This window comes from Malaclemys terrapin, chromosome 13 (assembly GCF_027887155.1).
Source record: "Malaclemys terrapin pileata isolate rMalTer1 chromosome 13, rMalTer1.hap1, whole genome shotgun sequence".
Lineage (NCBI taxonomy): Eukaryota > Metazoa > Chordata > Testudines > Emydidae > Malaclemys > Malaclemys terrapin.
Genome location: NC_071517.1, coordinates 10,007,501 through 10,031,240, shown reverse-complemented (window position 1 = coordinate 10,031,240; position 23,740 = coordinate 10,007,501). Strand labels below are relative to the sequence as shown.

Genomic DNA, 23,740 nt, shown 5'->3' with positions numbered 1-23,740 from the left:
TCCAGCCAGCCCCTAGATCCGTGAGCAGCAAATGGTTCCTATGTGTCTCCCCACACACCTGCACCCAGTAGATACTGAATATAGCTGAGAATTGACCTCCCAGTGTTGACCTACAAAAGTTATCGCTTTTGGCGTCAAGTATCAGAGGGGTAGCTGGATCTGTAAAAAGCAACAAAGAGTCCTGTGGCACCTTAAAGACTAACAGATGCATTGGAGCATAAACTTTCGTGGGTGAATGCCCACTTCGTCAGACGAAAGCTTATGCTCCAATACATCTGTTAGTCTTTAAGGTGCCACAGGACTCTTTATCGCTTTTGGCGTCCACCAGAATATCTAACATAAAGGATACTTCTCTACAGCTGTTGCAATAGCCCACAGACTATAGGAGTAGCCACTGTCCACTACATCCACCCGTATGTGGGGCTTGTTATCACTGTAGCAAGTCAAGGCCAAAGTACATTTAGGTCTCTAGCAGGTAGAGTCTCTGAAAAGGAATAAGTCACTCTCAACTTAAATTAGTACTGTATGTTCAGCAAGTGAGCAGTTAGTTGGTGGCACATGTCTTCCGTGCCCGATAAGAGAAGAAGGAATCTGTTGATGCACTGACAGGCCAAGGACACGCTTTTATTTGTGAAACCAGGGTGGGTGGGTTTTTTATTTCATTTTATTTTTGTATATAAAAGAAGTGTGACTATAAAATTTAAAATGATCTGACATCATGGCTCGCCTGGATTCCATGAACTTGGTTGATTTTCTCACACCCCTGACAGAGAATTCGGTTGCTTGTGATAGAAGGTCTTAGTAAGGCTGAGATTTTTAGCTAGCAAACCTTCTTTGCACTGAGGGCATTTGGGGCAGAAACCATGGCCTCGTGCTTTGTCAGTACCATGCCTGGCTGGAATGTTCAGGGCTCAGCAGACACAACCAGGACCAGGTTTTCAAAAGTACTAAGCCCAGCTAGCAAGGATGTTCCAATGGTTTGGGTACCATCACCTGGGTTCAATTCTCTGCTCAACAGATTTCCCGTGTGACCTTGGGCACGTCACTTAGTCTCTCTCTGTGTCTCAGCACCCCATCTGTAAAATGGAATAAAGGGGTTGTTAGGATAAATATATTAACGATTGTGAGACATTCAGATGCGATGATAAACCCCATTTTCTGACCAGCTATGGCAGTGGGGCCTTATAGCTACCTAAGCTAGATGTTTCTGGCAATAATTGTCGCAACAGAAGCTGCTGGGAGCTGATTTCTTTTGAAACTTTAGCCCTACATTGTTGGTATTATATTATCTATTTTGCAGGGGTAGAGGAAGCTTATGGTATAGGCAGTGCCATTCCATCCCATGTGCATATATGCAAATCTCCCTCCCCCCCAACAGCCAGGAAAAATGAGGAGCAAGAAAACATTTTTAAGCCCTCTTCTACTCCTTTACATTTCCATTTGTTTATTTCTTTTGTTCAACAGACTGGAAAGACTGCGATGGCAGAGAACCTAGACACTGGGGACATACTGAAGCCCTGGAACGTCTCCTTCAGCAGGTTCGAGCGGCTCATCAGCATTACAGTTGCCGAGGTAAGGATAAAAAAAACCTGTGGTAGGGCACCAGTCGAAGCCTCCGTGGCGCCTGTAATTTTAGCAGTTTCCTAACTGGGTCATACCTTCTCATTCATCAGGAAAAGAAAGATATTAATATTGGCCCATCTGGAATCACTTGAGCGTACTATCTTGCTCTTAACCCTTGCAATAAGTCATATGCAAACATGTGAAAGCAAGCATGCACCCCCCACTCTCATTTAATTGTTCTCCCTGCAAATCGTTTTCACACAGGAATCCATGAAAAAGCTTCAAGGATCTCTCTTTCTCCCCCCTCCCCCCCCCCCCGCCACCCTTCTCCCCCCCCCCCCAAATAATTTATTTTAAAAACTATTTTGGATCAACAGAGAGGACTTGGCCACCTCCAAATGAGAGACACTATGTATTCTAGCAGAGGTGGTGCCAATGGAATGAAAAATTGTTGTACTAACCAGTGCGAAGGCAAGACTGCTACATTTTTTTTAATGTAACAACCCAAAACGGTGAGAGGGTTCGAATCTCAGCCAGTTCTGCGCTCTTCATTCATGGGAAACAGACTGTGCCTTTGATAGCTCGAGCGTCAAAGCAGCAGGCTGGGATACTTTTTAAAGCTGTTTAAAAGTCTCTATTCTATATTGGCTGTTGAAATGTTACTATTTATTTTTTAAATCTGATTTCTAACTGGAATAATGCTTGGAATTTGGTTTCAACTGAAGAAATCAAACTGCCGCGAAGTTGTCATTTTCCCCTGCTGTTTTACTTATCATATTCCAAGCTGCCTCAAACGAGTCACATTCACAGAAGTGCTTAAGACTGAAAATGAAAGATGCAGCCTTAGTTCTCTGAGTGCAAATATGCCATAATCATGATGATCAAGGGTCTGCCACAGTCCTATTGTAGCTATGGCAACTTAATTCAGCTATGTTGCTTGGAAATGGAAGAAATATTGCAAGAAAATAGAATGTTTCTCCAATGAAGATTCACAAAACCACCATGATTTGTAGAGGAGTTGGGAAGTGAAGCTGCAGACTGCGTATTCTGACTCTTAAATAGCTGGCTTCATATCTGACTATGAGAGGAAACCTGTTTTGCATGGGACTCTCTCCCCTCTCTGAATGGTAGCAGATGTCCAGGGTCTTTCAGGTCAACTTCTCAGTGGAGGAGAAATAAATGATCTAGAGCCTGGGTATATTCTAAGTGTAACTTGTTTTATTTGCACACATACACCAGTCCTGGAGCAGAAGTGGTCACAAACTGCATGCAGGGCAAGCCATTCTTTCAGGAGTCTCAGCCCTAAGCCAATGCCAAGTTCCTAGGGAACACCTCTGCCTCAAGAATTGACTCCAATTTGAGACCAAGGCAGGAAGCAAACTCGGCTGCTGCTTTCACAACTCCTATTTCTGTTCCTTGCCTAGCAAAACTAACAATAATACAGTGAGTTTTCCCAACGCTGAGTATTTTCTTGCATGCTAAGAAAAAGAATTTGGAAGACTCTCTGGAACAGTACCATCTGGCAGCACCTGCCATGACAACATTCTTACTTTGGATCATATAAAAATTCTCAATCACTTGTGTTGTAGCAAAGCATCACATATTGGATGAATGAGATTCGTAACATGATAAAAGGGCCTTTGGAGACTTGCCTAAGCTGTGTAACTGGTGTCAGCCCCTTCCATTTCAATATTTTTATGAAATTAGAGACACCTGGAAACTGTTTGCATGAAGTACAGTGCGGGGAGGGAACTGCAAGGTCACTTTTGCTCTGAAATTTGTCAAGCTGAATGGAAAGCCAGGTCTGTGGCAGGAGAAGGATTGTCTAGTGGGTGGATCACGGGCTGGAAGGAAGGACCTCATGAGTCCTGTCCACTGAGAACTGGCTTTCAGAATAGCTTTCATCAATCTAACACTTTGCAAAGACTGAGCCAGCCCCTCAGCTGGAGTAAATCAGCACTGCTCCACTGATCTCAATGGAGCCACACGAATTTACACCAACTGAGAAGCCGGCCCATTGTTGAGTTAAGCCTCACAATGCGTCCATCAGAGTGTAAGTAAATGTCATGACCCCATTATACAGAGGAAGAGACTGTGGCTATGAGTTAGTGTCACAAGCCTGGTCTCCTGACACTCAGTCCTACGTCAAATCCACTAGGTGACACCGCGCTCCTCGGGTCAAACGTTTAAATTTGAGGGTAAGCGTCTCAGCCAGTGTAAATCAGCAGAGGTATATTGACCTCAATAGAGCTTTGCTGATTTACGTCAGCTGCCCTCTGAGTCTGTTTCTGCGGCACAGCTAAAGAATAGGACAGAATTTGCTCTCAGGCCATTTTTACCTGTGTAACTCCATTAGTTTAAGTGAGAGCAGAATCAGGCTCAGTGTTTAGTGGAAATTAAGACTAGACAGTAGTAGCAGTTGGATTAGAACACAGGCCTCCAGCCTTGTGCTCAGTTCACTAGCCCATGCTGCCTTGGTGAGTGAGCATGAGCAATAGAGCCATGACTGTGTAGATCCCACTGACCAAAACCTCCCTATATAAGGGGAGTTCTAAGGGCAGCAGCTGCGTAAGTGCTCCAGCATGATAAAGGAGGACTAAATTCCCCAGACTCCATAAAGAGCTCTGCACAAAGCCTGGTTGTCAGGCTTTGCACGGAAGTCTGGAATTTGGCCTGGTGTGTAGAAAAGCTCACAAAAGCACCAGGAAGAATACATTGGAATGTACAGTGAGTTTAAGAGCTTTTGGAATTAGATCAGCTGTTGCTTTTGAACCTGCTCTGTGATATGATGAAATCTCCTAGGGAATTGCTTAGGAAGCTTTGCTTTCATATGTTTAATCTTCTGGAAAATCCTGATGATTACAAACAACAAAGTCATCCATTTGTCTTCATAATACCATACTACAGAATAGCGTAACCAAGTTACTACAATTACATATGTCCTGGCAACACTTCAGTTGTATTTTTAAGTGCTTTTTTTAATGTAGGATCATTGATTCCAAACAAATTCTGTGCAGGGAGAAGTAATTCTGTGGTGCTTTGTTACAAGAGAAACCCCTGTCTTCTCTGAAATGCTTTCCAAATATTTTCTTTCTGGGACCTAGTTGTAAATATATTTTACTGGACAAGTCAGAGGTTAGTTTTTAAAAATATTTTAGTAGTAATTTGTTTCATAGGCAGTAGGACCCATTTTTTTCATTTAGCAAAGGGGTGCGAGGGAGCTCGGATTTCATAGTGCACCATATTTTTAAAGTTTTTAGCTTGGACTAAATGCTTAGCATGAATATGAAATAACAGGCCTGAGGGGGCTTTCACAATGCCATGGGTTGAGAACACCACACAAAACTATCCAGAGATTATACAGCCAGAAGGGACCATTATGACCATCCAGTCTGACTTCTGGTATAACTCAGGCCAGAGAAATACTCAGTCATTTCTGCATCAAGCCCATAACTTCTCTTTGAGCTAGAGCATCTTTTAGAAAGACCTCCAGTCTTGATACAAAGACTTGAGGCGATGGAGAATCCACCACATTCGTAGGCAAGTTGTTCCAATGGTTAATTGCTCTCACTGTTAAAAATGTACGCCTTTTTTTTTCTAGTCTGAATTTGTCTAGCTTCAGCTTCCAACCACTGGATCTATTTTCACACAGGGTGAATTTCAGCCCCATGTGCCACGTCAGTACAAGGGCTAGGCACTGCTTATGCCCTCAAATAGGGGTAAGTGGGATCTGAGTCCTGAATGGGACTTTTGCTGACCCTCTTCATGGTTGAATTTCACTCTAAATGAATATAACTTTTATGGAAACCCCTGGCCTCATTGGGTTGGAGGCTCCTCTGATAACAATCTGACACTGGTGTAATTCCATCAACATCAAAGGAGTTACTTCTCATTTACCAGTTGGGAGAGAGGCACTTGCTTCTGCAGTGATGGGACAATAGACGAGCAGACCCTTTCCATCCAAATGTTCTTCCTTGTCAGGAAAACAGAACAGAGCAAGTAACAGAGACTGGTGCCATTATCGTACACTGGAAGCCTGGGTGCAGTTTTGCTCTTATGCCTCCACAAATCTATGTATGTTGCTTTTTTAAATATCAGTTGCATTTTCCATTATTTGGTGGACAACAAAAGAAACATTTTGACATCCTGCCTAAAGAAAGAAAAACTGCCCATGTTATCAATTTACGTTGGTAGTTAATTGCTTAGCACGATCCAAATTTAAATGTTTCTGATCTCAATCTAATAACTAGCAATTTCCCTAATTTCTGCCAGTAAATGTTTGTGCTAAGGCTTTTGTTAAGAGAGCTCATAGCGTGGTTGTCTTATCATTTATTAATGTAGACTTGCTCTGCTGCTACTGATATTTTACTATTCGCGGCACTCCATGTTATTTATTAGTTAATTAAATAACAGACTATTAAAATTCCATTTCCTCTGAATTCAAATTATCCTCTAATCCCAGCTCCACATTGCTGGCTTCTACTTACAGAAGATTGTAAAACAAAAGCGAACAACAATGTGGGAAAGTTTACAGTCTTTTATATAGTTTTACATTATTTCTTTTGCTGTTGGCATCTAAGAAGCTGTGGACTGAATCCAAACCACTGAATAGCCCAATAGCATGTATGCTCACTTTAAATGTTCCCTATTATTTCAGTGCTATAATCTCTGGGCGTTTAATGTGGAGTTGTGTTGCTTTGCCTGTAGCAACTTAGCTCCCCCATATACAGGAGAGAATCTAATTTACATAATTAGGATGGAAATGGTATTGCTAAACTGGTTTTACTCAGGAAGCATGTTTGGTTTACATTATGGAGACACACTGAAATACACTCACAGGGAAGTAATAATGATCCATGAGAATGTTTTCCAAGTATTGTCTTTCTCCGGGAGGGCAGGCAGAACCCGTAGTGGAAGGATGTAAACACTGAAGAAGGCGTCAGGGATGTTACTTGGAGTAATGGGGTAAAATTAAGGAAAAGTAAATTCATAGAATCATAGACTTTAAGGTCAGAAGGGACCATTATGATCATCTAGTCTGACCTCCTGCAAATACAGGCCAAAGAATCTCACACATCCACTCCTGTATCAAACCTGTGTCTGAGCCATTGAAGTCCTCAAATCATGGTTTAAAGACTTCAAGGTGCAGAGAATCTTCCAGCAAGTGACCCATGCCCCACTCTGCAGAGGAAGGCGAAAAAACCCCAGGGCTTCTGCCAATCTGCCCTGGAGGAAGATTCCTTCCCGACCCCAAATATGGCGACCAGCTAAACCCTGAGCATGTGGGCAAGACTCACCAGCCAGACACCAGACACTAGCCACTCGCCTGGATCTAGAGAGGTCATGAGAGAAGGAATAACCCTAGTTAAGGCACTGGCGTGGGAGACTGGCTTCAATGCCTGGCTTTCCTTGAGCCACTCATTTAATCTGTCTCTGCCTCCGTTTCTCATTCTCGGTAAAACGGGGATAATAATCCTTCCTTTGTCTTGACTATTTCGATTGTAAACTCTCTGGGGCTAGAACCGACTCTTGTGTGCAGTGCCTAGCAAGTTAGGATCTCTAGTCGCTACTGCACTACAAAGAATAAGAAAACATTAGATAATGGGAGAACTAGCTGTGAAATGATTGCTCAGATTACTCTTCTCCTGGCTTCCCTCCACCTCCTGCATCTTGTCTCTGATTGTAGGCTGAGATGTTGAAAAGCACTTAATGTTAGCCTAACTGGGCTGTCACTGATTTCAATGGGAGCAGTGTTACACTAATGCTGAATAGAGCCGGTTGGGAATTTTTCAGGAATGCGTTTTTTTCTCCTCAGAAAATGCCAAATTTGTCAAAACTGAAACTTTTGGCAGAAACTTCTAGGTGTTGATGAAAAATTTGTCAGGACGTTTTCTCAGGCTCAGGTTGGAATTTCTGGTCAAAATGGGAGAGTGAGAAGAAGGCGTTGGGGGGAGGAAGGAGAGAGAGTGGGGGCTGAACAACCCCTACCCTTGAATAAGAACGGCGCCAGGGTTTTTGGCGCCCTAGGCGGGGGTCCTTCCGCACTCCCAGTCGTCGTCGGCAATTCTGCGGCGGGGGTGCCCTTCCGCACTCCCGGTCTTCGGGGCACTTCGGCGGCGGGTCCCGGAGCAAGTGAAGGACCCGCCGCAGAATTGCCGCCGAAAACCCGGAGCGTGAAGGACCCCCCGCCGCTGAATTGCCGCCAAGGGCAGCAAAATGCCCCCCCAAAATCCTTGCACCCTAGGCAACTGCCTAGGTTGCCTAAATGGAAGCGCCGGCCCTGCCCTTGAATAGCCATTAACTCAGGTGTTAGGGACTTAGCTGGGATGTGGGAGTCCCAGGTTCAAATTCCTGCTCAAAATCAGGCAGAAGAAAGGGCAACAACCTCAATTTTTTTCACAAAATGAAGTTCTTGTTTTCCAGCCAGCCCTGATACTGACTATTTTTGAAAATCCTATCCATAAATTCTTTGGAGATGAGATGGTTTTACAGTATGGGACAGATTTCACTACCCGTACTCATGGTGAGTAGCAGCTTACTACCCACGTAGTCCCATTCAAGTCAATGAGAATACTTGTGTGGTAAGCAGCTACTCAGCATAAGTAATGGAGGCAGTATCTGGCCCTGTGTCTTTGTAGAGCCTGGCCCAGTGGAAACATGATCTGGTTGGGGTCTTTATGCAATAATAAAATACAATTAGCAAAGAATAAATAATGATAAAAGGAATAATCTTCCAAGGGAAGAACTTAGCTTGAGACATCTAAAACTAGACCAGACAAAGCATTGGAGACAATACTATTGAGAAGAGTTTTGCACTGGAAAGAGTATGGATTTGATGACCTAATAAGTTTTTCTCATCTCTGAACAGTAGCATTGCATAATAAATTCACCTCACTTGTTCTCTTTGCGTTTGCTGTTTGGCAGAACAATAATTATGCTAACAATGTACCTTCTTTCTGTGGTCTTCAATGTGCTAATTATGGTGCAAATTTATTCGTCATTTTAAAATATGTTGAACACTTCCACAGATGGGGTTTTGACAAGAACAAATTTAAATGTTCAGACTTAGAACTTGTTAAGAAGACACAGTCAGACACCTCCTATTTAGCATTAGAGGCATGAGGAAAATGAGAATATCCAAGGAGACCGATTAGCTACATGCAACAAACAGTTTTCTGCAAAGAGTTGGCAGGATAATAGGTTTTTCCGACACAGAAAGGTTAACCTACAAATGTATTGGAGGTTCAGTCCAGATGCTTATCCAAACTTCATCTAATCAATCAGAACATCCTGATCCTTTAAAACTGAACTGTAATTTCACACAATTCCCATTTTCTGCCCTTCTTTCTTTCCAGATCAGCCAGAAATACCATGAGACTTGTCTCTCCAGGACCGATTCTCCTCTTTCTGACACCAGTGTTAAATAGGGTATGTCTTCACTTACCGGAGGGTCCGGCGGCAGGCAATCGATGTTCTGGGATCGATTTATCGCGTCTGGTTAAGACGCGATAAATCAATCCCGGATCGATCCCGGAAGTGCTCGCCGTCGACGCCGGTACTCCAGCTCGGCGAGAGGAGTATGCGGCATCGACGGGGGAGCCTCCGTGCCGCGTCTGGGCCCGCGGTAAGTTCGGACTAAGGTACTTCAAATTCAGCTACTTTATTAACGTAGCTGAATTTGCGTACCTTAGTCCGAAGTGGGGACTTAGTGGGGACCAGGCCATAGAAGTGACTCCATTGAAGTAAATGGAGTTTCATCGGTGTAAAACCAGTTTTGAAAGCCTGCTCCTCTTGAGAGCTGCATGTAAAAAGCTATACACCAAAAGCAATATGCAAAGCACAACAGCAACTTTTACTGGTTGTACAAAACCTGTGCACAACGCTGCAAGTTCTTGAGTGCTATTTGCTGGCATATCCTCTAAAACTATTTACATACAGCTTTTGTAGAGCACTCTCATAACAGTTCCTCCCAACTCCCATTGGGAGTCTTTTTATTGGCTTCAAAGGAAATCAGACCACTATTTTAGCAAAGACTCAAGAAAACTAAAAGCGATTTAACCAATAAAACATTAACCAAATATTTTAGAACTGCCGAAAAGGGTGATTTCTTCTGTTATCAGACCTGGTCCACCCATCGCTCTTTTACAGTCAGACACACTGTAGGGTAGATTTACACCTCAGCTTGCCACGAACTAAGTATTCATGTAGACACTTACACTATCTTATCTAATCTTTTATTGATGTCACCAAATTGTTAATGTCTGGCGTTGCTTTTGTAAGTCTCATGGCTCCTTTCTACGAGTTTAAAACCAAAACACGGAGATCAATCGTTCTATTACTAGGAGCTTGAGAGTATAGATGGGCTCAAGTCTCAAAATTTGGAAGCATCATAAAATTCAAGGGCGTTCAGATGTGGGGCTGTTTCCACCCATTATAATTGTAGGGACCATTTGCAAAATTCAGAACCAGATTTTGAATGGCCTAAAACTCAAGATCCATGGCACTGGTTCAGGCCCGTCCATGCTTGGGAGCAAACTAACAAGATTTTTTTCCAGATTTTGTTGGCATTAGGAGGTCATTTTAATCTTCCTTATCACCGACAGCATGAACACATAAGGAACGGGGATGCATTTCTGAAATGCTTGTCTGTGGATAGCCATAACCATACTGAAAGTAATGAGATGGGACGAGACAAATGTTCTTTATATTTTACTGTATCCCTGAAGTTCGCACTCTGATTTTTTTTGTTGGTTTTTTTGTTTTATTTTCCATTTTAGAAAGTTCTAAACTACAGAATGCTGGACGCAAGCAATCAGTCTCCAGGAGCCTGAAGCATCTTTTCCATTCTTCAAACAAGTTTGTGAAGACTCTGAAACGGTTTGTCATATATTTCATTTTCCCAAAATGCCAATTTAGCTACAAATGAGAGCTCAGATACCAAAAAGACCGCAACTCAGACATAGCGTTGGACATGTTCTCCTGTGGCTTAAGTTGCAGTAAATCAGACATAACCGTGGTGAAGTCCATGAAGGTATAAAAATCTGGGGTGGCTGAGTGGAAAATGAGGCTCATTGAACCTAAGCCAGCACACACTGAAGTCAATGGCTGCGGACGTATAACATCATGGAACCTTGTACGCAAAACCACAATGCTGTTGTTTAAATGTTTTTGACATGCTGGTTCTGTTGCTCCTCAATAATGGTCTTTTATTTGTTTATGACATAAAATGTAGGGCGTAGACAGCACATTTATAATACCCCTTCACCAGCAAGCAACCCACCTGAGAGGTCCCTAATATTTTTAGCTAGTTCTGCGACCTTGGTGACCCAGGCAGCTCTGAGCCTTGATGGTTTGGTTTCAGTAAATGAAAGTTGCTCACACTGGATTACTTCTTCTTTCATCACCAAGAGCATTCTGTTTGCTTTTTTTTCTTTGTATTTTGATAAGAGTTTTGATTCTTCCAAAAGTGCTCTCTGGGGTCTTTAAATTCCCTAAAGCGACTGGTTAATGTATGTAACTAATTACAAGAGTAAATATTGAAAGGAATGATTTCTATGAACAGTTTTGCAGATATGCTGGCCAAATTATACCCTGGAACATTTATGTAAATCCATAATACCCCTGTTGATTTCAGTGGAGTTACTCCAGATTTACACTGGTGTGGATGAGAGCAGAACTTGGCCCATTATTGGTACAAAATGCTAACATGCACATTGATTTCAGAAAACATAATGATCCCAATCATGCACTATTTACTCAGGCAAAATTCCCGCTGAAATGGAAGTCAGTGGGTTGTTTTACTTGAGCAAGCTGTGCAGATCAGTGTCATAGGTAACTACATTGTGGTAGTTTCCTTTATTTGGAGCAATACATTTCCTATGCACATTTTGCAGGAATCACTGCGTGAAGTTCTATGGCCTGCATTAGGCAAGAGGTCAGACTAGATTATCAAGAGTGACCCTTCTAACCTTAAAACCTGTGGACCTTTGTGTCTTTGCCTATCCAGGACACTTGGTGCTGATTTTGATAGCTGTTGAGACTCTGATTGCTCACCTTCTTGTTTGTCTTTCTTCCTTTCAGTGGACTCTACATAGCTGTCATATTTTATTACAAAGACAACTTGTTAGTAACCAATGAAGATCAAATCCCAATTGTGGAAATCGATGACTCACACACCAGTTCCATTATGCAAGATTTTCTGTGGTTCACAAAGGTAACAGGCACCTCATTTCATATACTGTCTCTCAATGAATGGTCCGTACCAGAAATTGCTCCAACCTTAGTATATTTCCAGAACAAAACATAACAGCAGTGAAGAAACTAAGTACTTTTTGCTTGGGTTAATTATTTTTCCTTCTAGCATTTTTTAAGGGATAAATCCTGTCTAACCCATTGATGGGCATGGAAGGCATTGGCCAAAGCAGAATTCATTCACTGAGATGTCTAATCCCACATGACCCTATTTCCAGTTATTTAAGGGCTTCTGGGGAAAGAAGGAAGGAGTTAAAGAACATTAACCACTGACCAGAAGTTTTGAGGGCTGGTGTTTTGATTGTCCAGGATTAAAGACATCTTCACATTATTTTTGAACCCAAGTGGACACTGAATCAATCTTACATGAAAATTCACAGATGAACTGAGATAGGTGCATGCTGTTTATGAAATGCTCTCTCTTTCTGTAGCTAGATATGGTATCTTTCTCGCTCTCTCTTTCTCTCCAATCAATAACTATCCACTTTAGTACCACCCACAGAAACTCAAAATGAACAATAGCTACTGATTTTTCCAAAGCCAAATATGCTTTTATTTTTGCTGCCGGCTTTTCAAGCACTGAGAACAAAGGGGATTGAACTGTGACATATATTTTGCAGCTGTCTTGTATGTGGGATGATATCAGATGGCTGAGGCAGAATATGTCCATATCCATGTCCTCATCAACAGCACTTCAAGCCAGGCAAAAGATGGTTTCAGCAACTGCACAGTTACAGGTTAGTTGCATTGCATGTTTTCAGTCGTTAATTTAATTCATGGTCTCTGAGGGACGGTGCTGCCAGCTGTTCTCTGCCTTAGCACTCCCCACTGGCTCGTCCTTGAGAGTAGTGTTAACATCTGCTGTGAAGTGAGCTGCTGCACCTATATTCTAAACCCTAGGAAAAGAAGTGGTAGGAGAAACAATGACAGAAGAAGAAACAAACATAATGCAGCAAATAAATATCCCAAGTAAGTCCAAGATTTTGCAGGTTGGGGACACACAGAAAGAGAGCGGCAATCATATCCCTGAGATACATTACTCAAAAGCCGAGATGCCTCATATGGAAAAGACCTTTTTATTGCTGTTATGTGTATTATTGTAGCACCTATAGGTCTCAAGCAAGATTCGAGCCCCTTTGTGGAAGGTGCTGGGCGCACACACAGGAAGAGACAGCCCCTGCCCCAAAGAACTTGTGGTAAAAAATGACATGGCAGACAAAAGTTTGGGAGCATTATTATACCCATTTTACAGAGACATTAAGGCTTGGATCTTCCAAGGAGCTTGAGGGAGTTAGATCGCCAAATCCCATCCCATGTCAATGGAAGTCCAAGGTTACATATGAAGTCTGTGGTCTGTGACGTTGCATTCTATATGATTTTATGAAAGTATGCTGATGAGTGTGAATATAATGTAACTAAAATATGCTTCATGCGAAAGGTCTCTTGTAAGGTATCATTACAAAGCTTATAATCTACTGAGTGTGGTCATCCTATTTGTATAAATGTATCACTCTTCCATCAGAAACTAGAAATATGAAATATAACTCTGAGGGCCTATTGTAATTATGCAAAGTGTGGGCCATTAATGGTGGTTTGGAATCTTGATGGCTCCCATTAACCAGGACAATTGACTGTTGATGGCTCTGTTTTACTTGTAAGTCTTCCTATATACGTGTGTGCTGGCAAGTGGGTAATGAAGTCTTACAGTGACATGTGATCATGTCACCTGAACTGGAATCCATCTTTAACCTGGTGCTTTTCCATTGAGAAAGAGGGGGTGGGAACCCAGAGAGGGACAAAGGATTCCCGCCTTATGCAAAAGATATATAAGTGGGTGGAACAGAACAAAAGAGGCAGCCATCATGAGAAATTCCCTAGCTACCACCTGAGTTGGAACGAGGGCTGTACCAGGGGAAAGGATTGTGCCCAGACTAGGAAGGCATCCAGTCTGTGAAAGAAACTTATTGAAACATCTCTGAGGGTGAGATTTTATCTGTATTCAGTTTTATTACTGTATTAGGCTTAGACTGGCGTGTTTTATTTTATTTTACTTGGTAATTCACTTTGTTCTTTCTGTTACTACTTGGAACCACTTAAATCCTACTTTCTGTATTTAATAAAATCACTTTTTACTTTTAATTAACCCAGAGTATGTATTAATACCTGGGGGAGGGGGTAGAAAGCCATGCATATCTCTCTATCTGTGTTATAGAGGGAAAACAATTTATGAGTTTACCCTGTATAAGCTTTATACAGGGTAAAATGGATTTATTTGGGGTTTGGACCCCATTGGGAGTTGGGCATCTCAGTGGTAAAGACACTTCTTAACCTGCTTTCAATTAAGGCTACAGCTTTTAGGGGATGTGGTTTAGACCTGGGTTTGGGTTTACAGCAGGCTAGCGGGTCTGGCTCAAACCAGGCAGGACACTGAAGTCCCAAGCTGGGAAGGCAGGGAAAGCAGGGGCAGAAGTAGTCTTGGCACATCAGTTGGCAGCCCCAAGGGGGTTTCTGTGATCCAACCCATCACACATCCTTCCTGGCCATAGGCTTAAAGAATTGAATAGAGATTGTCAACAAAAAATTGATCAACCACATCAATAACACTTCCTTTTTCCCACTTTTTGTGTGATTTGTGTATGTAGACTGTAAACTCTCTGGGGAGGGTGGAGTGTCATGTGTACGTAGGGTGCCTAACACACTGGGACCCCTTTCTCAGTTGGGGTCTTTAGATGCAAACAATTATTGATAATGATAATAATCCTAGATCTCAAGAAACTGCATGATGAAATAAATGACTTACCCGGGATATACCAGAGCTGTCAATCTATCTAAGTATTTTTATGCTCCTCCTCACACTTCCCCCCACCTCCCACCCCTCTGCATCCCAATCACCAGGGCATCTGAGTATCTCACAAACTTTAATGTATTTAGTGTATTTTACAGATAGGGAAACTGAGGCACAGAGAGGTTTGTTTGGTTTTTTTTTAAATGACTTGCTCAAAGTTACACAGAAAATCTAGAGCAGAGTCATGGAGGGAACCCGACTCGCCTGAGTCCCAGCTGGTGTGTTACCACAAGACCATTCTTCTTCCTATTCTAGGTCACTGCAAGAACTGAGTTTTATGGCATCGGGGATATTCTGGCACCTGGTGACAAACTAGCCCTGTATGGGCATGATTAAGAATATCTTTATATTCATTTTATATTTATCTACAATGAAAGCTGTACAAGAGACCAGCCTTCCCAGGCAGCCACCTGTCTTGGAAGGTAGCCCCCAAAATATCTACAAATGTCTGGAGTACACGTCTGCTCCATCTTCGGGTGTGTCTGCACCAATCAAGGAGAGGATGTGAGTCCCAGCTCAAGTTGAAAACTTGCAAGAGCTCTCATCAAGCTACTGTGCTAAAAACTAGCCGTGGCAATGTGATTGGCGGGATGGGCTAGCTACGCCGAGTATGTACCTGTTCGTGACCCGAGGCGTGTACTCAGGAGAGCCAGCCTGTTCTGCAACTCATGCCCCCACAGCTGCCATGTTAGCTTGATGAGAGCTAGCATGAGTATGTCTCCTCGATCTGGGACACACACAAACAGCCCAGCTTGAAGTGTAGACATACCCCTTATTAGAGGACCACCTATTTTAAGCAATAGATGCTTGTCAGCGCTTTGAGTGGTCACTTGACAGATTTCACCATATTTGCTGAATGCCTCCATGTAGGTTGGCTAGCTTGGTTTCAGTGGCACGCATTCCTACGCTGAGCTAAATTTCATTTTGCCTGCACGGATTGTCTTTAACAGACCATTGTTGTTAATACTCGCTGTAAATGTACAGAGACTGCACTTTGAGATACCCAAGATACTGTGCACATTGCATTTGATTTGCTAGCAGCAGTTATAAGAGATGAGCCGGAAGCATAGAAAGATAGTGTGTTGGTCCCTGTGGTATACTGCTCTGGTGGTTTTGTGGCAAATTTATCATCCTAAACATTTGTTCTGTCACTTTGGTCCGCTGATGAACATAGGACTATCACCAATCTGCCAACCTTTAGCAGTATGTGGTCTAATGGAATCCACCCATGAAGGGTCTCAATAAAGTTTATACAGTTGAATAAACTTTATTGAGGCTGTTTAACAGACTGACTCCATAGGAACTTAGGACACAGTGGGAGAGATCAGTAACAACACAGCTGGTACGGGACTAGATCAGTGGACTCAAAGAGACTGGGGATTGTAATTTTACCTGCTGCTACCATTAGACAATTAGAGCAAACAAAACATAAGTGATAGAATGCCATGCCAGGGGGACTCAAAAATGTTTTTTGCCTGTGTACTAGCAATATGTTCTTGAGTCATCATCGGCTCTCTGCTGGGATTCAGTTCAGAATCTAGTGCTGTCAATAATCCCATTTCAACGGTTTTAATTAAAAATGGCAAATATATCACCAGCTTCTGGCTAGCGTACTGTCTCCCATCCCCTTACTGGACACATGTGCCACTACGTACTGCAAAATCTACCCCGTGCCATGCTGCTTGGGTTAGGAGGCTAATCTTTACAGGCAGCAAAACAGAAGACCATGTGGCAATATAGCCTTCTACAGTATGCCCTGGAGAGGGATACATAAAACTAAAATAGCTACTTAAAGCCACTTATAAATGACAGCCACTGTATGGACTACCTTGAGTGCTTAGTTTATAAACAATTTAATAATACAGATTATAAGTAAATAGTGCCTGCTAAGTGCAGATAAATCAACTCAGGATAATCTATCAGTACAGAATGTCATTAAATTAAAGTACAGCTACATACTTTCCTATACATACAAGGTGCTACATTGTCAATTCAGTTTTTCCTTTGAAACAATCCCCACCCCTCACCAGCTTACTCTTGAAAACTCCAAAAGTAATGAGCATAGTTTAAATGTTAGGCATTTTTCTTTAAGACATCTGGGAATCTCTTCAGTGGCTGTCACTGAAGTCAGTGTGCTCACATCAACAAGCTGATGCTTCCTATGTGGGAAAAGGGATTTTGACAGAGGTTAGTTTGGTTCTTTTTAATAAATTTCTTTAATCTTCAGATATTTTGCCAGAAACTTTTTGGCCCTGGCAGATTGTTAGGGTCTCTGCTGTTTTTGTCTAGCGCATTTTTGGTATTCAATATAAAAGGGGCGGATAAATACCTCTCAAAAGTCCCTTTTGTCAAGAGACATCACTCATTTTAGTCCCAGATTTACCTGACCTGCATTCCGCACATATTTGGTGTCCCCTCACTTTTACTGCTGGAAATAATTTACATCAGAAAAAATAATGAACCTGAATTTATGGAAAGTGACTGACCCTAAAGGAGGGAATTCAACAGCATTTTAAGTTTCCAGAATCAGTCATTTTTGGGTCCCTTATATGACATCTTTGACACCCATTGTATCCCACAATCCGACCTTGGTAGGGTGGAATGTGTATGCAGATCTTCAATCAGTATAACTCAGCTTGATTCCAGTGAAGTCAATGGGAGCAGAGTTAGGCCCACACTGAGTGTTTTTGAAAATCCCACCCTGTAGTCACATAACTTGATGCAACTGGGACAAAAATTCTGCCCTGGGTTGTGTACGTGAATCACATTGTAATTTGGTCTTTTAAACAGACCTTTTGTCATAATGATCAGTAACCTCTTTCTACACCAGCTGAGGAATTGCCCCCAAATTCCACAATGCAATTCTCACACATATAACCCAGGGCAGAATTTTTCTCGGATTGCACTGAGTGATGTTGGACATAGGGTGGAAATAGCAAACGTGCTTTGCATTGGCCTAACCAGCTCCGGCGGAGGTCAGTGGCAAAACCCTCATTTGAGTTCAGTGGGAACAGAGCTAGGCCTATGCTGCAAATGCCACCCTCCTGATGTGTAATGGCTAATATTGTCCTTTGTAATCTGCTTACTTTCTAGAACTTGCTGGGAACTCACAACTTAGGCAGAGTTTATTACGAGCCCATCAAGGACAGACATGGCAATATCCTGATAGTTACGATAAGAGAAGTAGAGACTCTCTATTCGTTTTTTAATGGCAAATGGATGCAAATATCCAAGCTACAAAGCCAGAGAAAATCCCTTTCAACTCCCGAGGAGCCAACGGCATTAGACATCTTGCTCATAACAATCCAGGTAGCACTTTGCTTCACTTAATTTATGTTATTAATTTTTAAAAGCCCGTGACTGTGAGCATTCTTTATGGAAAAGTCATATAGGTTTTAGGCCCTGATCCAATGCCCATTACAATTCATGGAAAGGCTCCCATTGAGAGTAAAGTCTTCCATTGCCTTCAATGGTCATTAGACTGAGCTCTTAATATGGATAAAACTAATAGGGTTCTATAGAAATGACTTTAAAGACCTGTAGTATATATAGGAGACTGATATATTTTCTGTAGGTTTTTGGAACCATGCTATAGAATTGTATAGCGAGGGATGTAATTCTCTCTTAAATTCTGTAGGATGACTCTGAACAGCTATAGAGAAGCTACCATTTTCTATTATAGTCTATATGATTTTTCCATCAGAGGTTGATCACTAAAACCAGGTTTTATTTTTGAAACCAGACAAACTCAAGATTCTGGGAGGTGCTGAGGGCCCTCAACTCCCAATGAAATCAACTCCCATTGAATTATCTACAGACCGTATCCTCCCATCTGTTTTTATGTCAAATTCCCAGTGGACTTCAGTGGTGGAATGATGCCAAGATATTGGCGTGATCCTGCAAGGTGAAGAGCACCCCCAACTCCCATTTAACATCTGTGAGTTGTCTGTGCTCAGCACCTTGCAGAACTGTGTCTATTAAAGTCACATCCTTCTATTGTCTCATGCACATAGCTCATATCAAAGTCAAGAGAAGTTGTGTGTAAGTGACAGCAGAATATATCCTACAGAATGATTTATCAATATCTCTTATCCCTAAACCTAAGGGATCACCTCCTCATTGGAAATACTGCCAGACAAGTTATTGTCTTAGCTCTGTCTTGAGTCTCTTCGGCTAGATATTGACTACTGTGGCTAATTGTGATTTATGGTCATTTTCTTGGGTGGCGACTCTGTGCTTTTTTGCACCAGAAGCTGATGGGTAATCATACATACACATTGCAAGGTTTGGGGTAAATTAAAAGATTTCCAAACGACAATAAAACATACTTGATCTGTGCTCGACGTACTGTATTAAATATGTCTTACAGGTGCAAAAAAATCCCAATCTGGGCAAAAGTTTTATATCAGGAAACGCAAAATACAGGTCCGATCAGGTTTCCACAGAGATCCTAGTGGAAAAATTTCCCCCTAATGGTTTGCACATTCCTGTGTAATGCCCTCCCTTTCTTGTATTACATGTTGAATCATCATGCGGGTATTTTGTTCATGAAGTGCTCATGAAAATGAAGATCTAATTGCACTAGTTAGAGCCAAGCATAGCACTGGCAGATAATGTGATGGTTCCAAGGGTGAAGGCAGAGGGCCAGGTGGCTTAATCCTTACTCATTGCAGAGGGACACATTACTCAGGATGGCAGTCAACTTCATTTATTAAGGTAGTCTTTGGGGAATGCTATACATAGCCCTGTTCATGTCTGCTAGCTACAGCAAATAGAACATCGGTGCCAGTCCTTTCCAAGCTCTTTTTGATGATAAAGTTCATTGTGTTGAAAATACAGTGATTCATTTGACAATAAATTTTACTTTGGCACTATACTTGACAACCTGGTGCACACAGAAAAGTCCCCATTGATGTTAGTAGCTGTAGAAGGAGTTCACTGGAGACTTACTCTGCGCATTAAAGAGCCCTGAGCACAGATCAGAGAGGAGAATTTTGCTTTAGGACTGCAACATGCTGCTTAGTTTTGGATAGTTAGGGTTTTACAGCTGACTCCTACAAGGTGCTGAGCTTTCTGAGCACCTGATCCACCAAAACATTTAAGCACATGCTTAACTTTAAGCACGTGTAGCCTCAGTGCATCAAGCTGAACATTCCTAACTGCAAGAGGATTGCTGATGCGCCTAGAGTTAAGCATTTGCTTACATGTTTTGCTGGGTTCTTAAAGCAAAAGACCTGCTATAAAACCATTATCCGACCTCTCTTCTTATCTGTGGGAAAATAGGAATTTATATGTAGGACTGTTTCTGTTCGAACAGGACACACTTTCCTATCACAAAAGAAGCCAGCAGCGCCTCCCTCCTGGCTTGTATCTGGGTTACCTGAAACTCTGCAGCTCCGTAGATCAAATCAAAGTCCTCGTACTGCAAAAGCTGCCCAACATTCTGTGTCATGTTAAAATCCGAGACAACAGCAATGTTTCCAAGTAAGTGATTTTTTTTAAAATACTCGTTAGTTTAAGGCAGTTGATCAAACTTGAATAACTCAAGTGCCAAGTGTGTGAAAATATGCTCAGTTTATGTGGGCACCAAATATGAAATCTACTTTATAAACAGAAACAGAAGAGGCAGATAACTAATGATGAATGCTTATGATCACAACAGTGCTGTCAGTAATTGCATAACATTGAATAAAGAGGAGTAAAGTGAACTCAGAGATTTGCAACCTACAAAGCATTGAGCACTATAGGCCTAAGATAACAAAGAATTCAAGCACTGAGGCATTGAAGTCAGGGGACTGCACACCCGCGTAAAGTTAAGCATGTGCTTAAGTGCTTTGCTGGTTCAGGACCAGAGGACTCACCACCTTGCAGAGCCCATGGAGTATAATATTTATTTAGTTTATGATTTCTACTGTATGCCCCTTATTGACCATCTATCACGTTACTTGTTAACATTTAGAGCTAAATTCTACTCTCAGTCATAACCCCATTAAATGTATTGTTGGTTGCGCAGGTATAATTGTCAACTAAGTTTGGCACACGCTGTGTACCATAGAGCTCCATATTGACCTCAAATGTGCACATGCTTATGTCCATCTATCTGGTATACAGAGGGCCTGATCCAAAGCCCATACTGGTTGAAAATCCCATCAGTTTCACTGGGATATGGCTCAGGCCCAAAGACCCCAATCCTGGAGCTCTGCCTGGGTCCTCCAACATGACTCTGATGGTAGGAGCAGGACCTAAAGGCCTGATCCAATGGGAGTCTTCTCATTGACCTTCAGTGGGGGGATGGATCAGAGCCTAAGAGGGCGTTAAGTCACTTTAAAATATACTCTGATCTGTGATACCTTGTTTCTAACCCCCTCCTGACCCTAAACAATAAAATAGATGATGACTGAAAAAACACATTTATTCAAATGCTGTCAGCTCTGGGTGCTCTGTGTGTTGGGTCCGCACTTTCTTCCTGGTTCTGTCTCCACAGTCCTCATCCCTGGGGCCGTGCATCAGTGCATTTTCTTTCTTCCTCTGTGTGTTTTGTTCGTTTGTTAGCCCATGTGGTTCCATCAACCAGCCAAGAACATGGCAAGATTCAAATATGGGCTGGACATTTATATGGATAACAAGACTATCCAGTGATATAATAGTTAATACTAACAACAATTTTACATTACATTACATCCTTCCCGTGGTAAACAGGGCAGAAACTAGTCTCCTCTATTCCCCTCTGTCATTTGCTGTTGCTTCCATCTGCTCTGCGGTGTGGAGCTTGACTGTTCTGCCCAATTCTAAGGATTCTTCTTAAAGTATCTCTTGGGCATCCTCGTTTCCTCACACCAGATGGTTTGCACTTGACAGCTTCATGTGGGAGACTGTGTTGGCATCCAGAGTACATGTACCAAATATATCCAGTGCTTCCTTCTGATTCTTGTGGAGATGGGCTGCTGGTTGGTGTATTCTTGGATCTCTTAACACTAGTTTTGGAAGGGATACAAAACCTCATGCCTTAGGGTTTAAAACAATCTCTACTATTAGAATTAGGCTCAGACCTTCATATGGGGCCAGATTACCCCATGCCTGCCTATTGTGGGGTTTCTTGCACCTTCTCCTGAAGCATCCAATGCTGGACGCTATCAGAGATAGGATACTGGACTAGATGGACTATGGGTTTGATCCAGTAATGCCATTCCTATGCTCATCTGCTCTAGACCTGAATCCAGTTCATTGGCTGCATTCAGTACCGGAGATGTCTGCAGCTGATCAGACATTGAACTCGCCAGTAAAAGCAGGTGTAGACCAACGTATATTTTAAAAGACATGGAATGGAGTTCTTGTCAAAGAAAAAACCTTGCTGAAATATTTTGAAGGCAGTTGATTTTCAGGTGTTAGCAAAAAAATGGTCAGCTTGATGTACACGTGCTAGAAAAATTAAACAGGAAACTTTTTTAGGTTGTTTTTTTTAACCACAAACAAGGAGGACTGCATCATTTTAGAACATTTGACTATTTTAGGATTAAACCCTCAACAGTTCCCACATGCACATACTGTAAATTCTTCCTTGTGCACTGAACTTTTGTTATATTTCTAATTTTAACTCAACGTACAGAGATGAGTGGGAATGGCTCCAAATGCTTTCTGGCTTGGAATCGGTGGAAAGTGTGGATCATGCTTCAGACTGCCCAACTCCGTCGTTCTTCTATGAGCTCCAGATGGCAGTGAAAGCTCTCCTCAAACAGATCAATCTACCTCTGCGACAGGTATTATACTTTGTGGTATTTATCACCTTTATTTTTTTTTTCAACTGGTTCTTGGGAACATGAATGAATCTAAAAACTGTATCTATTTCTACTAGTGATTACATGTTAGAGTTGCAAAACCAAAGCAATCAGAAAGAGTTTAACTAGGGTTATTTTAAGTGTGTTGGCAATATCAACTGGTAAAAATCACCTTTAGGATAGTGTGCTTTCCTGGAGTCTTTGAATATATGGGTCTAAAACACTCAATCAACAGGGCCAGTTTTTCAGTAGTCTTCCTCATTTGCATTTGCAGGCACATGCCTTTGTATTTGTGCAACTGCGTGCATTGTCAAAACAGGCACTTTTGTACACACATCAAGCAGTAAGGTGTGCCTTTATCCAACTTGCAAAGGAAAATATGTGTTTGCCTATGGCCATGGAGAATTTCCAAATTCCTGTGACTGCACCTGCAGATATTGTAAGCACTTATAAGAAGATCAGTTGAAAGTTTGGCCCAAAGTATACTACTGAGTTTAAATTCTTTTACATTCAATGGAAATTTGGTGCTTCTGAAAATGTAGCTCCAGTCTTCCAGATTGACTGCTCTGGAGACTGAAATCCTCTACCCATTGAACAGGGATATCATAGGCAGGAGCAGTGCAAGCTTCCCTAAATATATGGAGATATACACCTATCTGATAGAGCTGGAAGTGACCCTGAAAGGTCATTAAGTCCAGCCCCCTGCCTTCACTAGCAGGACCAAGTACTGATTTTTGCCCTAGATCCCTAAGTGGCCCCCTCAAGGATTGAACTCACAACCCTGAGTTTTGCAGGCCAATGCTCAAACCACTGAGCTATCCCTCCCCCGTTCTACACAGTGGATGAAATCCTGGCTCCACTGAAGTGAATGGCAAAATGCCCATTGACTTCACTGGGGCCAGGATTTCACACAGTATCTCAACTGAGATATTGCCAGTTGAGGTGAGAGCATAGGTGAGCCTCCATAGCCCAGTCAATCCTTGGCCTCTGCTGATGCTGCCATTAAAAATGTCCATTAGGGCCAGCGGCAGTAGTGGAGACCTGTCTAGCTGAAACTGGACTGAGTCCCGACACAAATGTATTTCACATAGGCCGTTAAGCAAGCCTATAGTGTGTTTATAACTTATGTGTCACTCACACAACGCTGCATGAAGTAGGAATTTACTGCGGTTATACAACAAAAGACACTTCTCCAATTGCGCCCAAGCCATAGGAGATATGTGTCCTGTACAGCCCCTGCAAGAGACTCTGGGTCTTTAACTTAGGCTATAGCTGCTCATTCTTTTAAGTCTCCAATTCAGTCCCT

At 42.2% G+C, this 23,740-nt stretch overlaps 1 protein-coding gene across 1 annotated transcript in view; it reads left to right on the top strand.

Moving 5' to 3' along the window:
- The window catches only part of ANKFN1 (ankyrin repeat and fibronectin type III domain containing 1), an 84,689-nt gene that overhangs the window by 59,022 nt on the left and 1,927 nt on the right, over positions 1–23,740 (top strand). Inside the window, exons 8-14 of the mRNA XM_054047999.1 lie at positions 1,465–1,572; positions 10,341–10,440; positions 11,644–11,776; positions 12,435–12,551; positions 17,753–17,968; positions 19,977–20,143; positions 22,266–22,416. Of these exons, the coding sequence (XP_053903974.1) occupies positions 1,465–1,572; positions 10,341–10,440; positions 11,644–11,776; positions 12,435–12,551; positions 17,753–17,968; positions 19,977–20,143; positions 22,266–22,416 (992 nt within the window). The remainder of the gene's footprint in view (positions 1–1,464; positions 1,573–10,340; positions 10,441–11,643; positions 11,777–12,434; positions 12,552–17,752; positions 17,969–19,976; positions 20,144–22,265; positions 22,417–23,740) is intronic.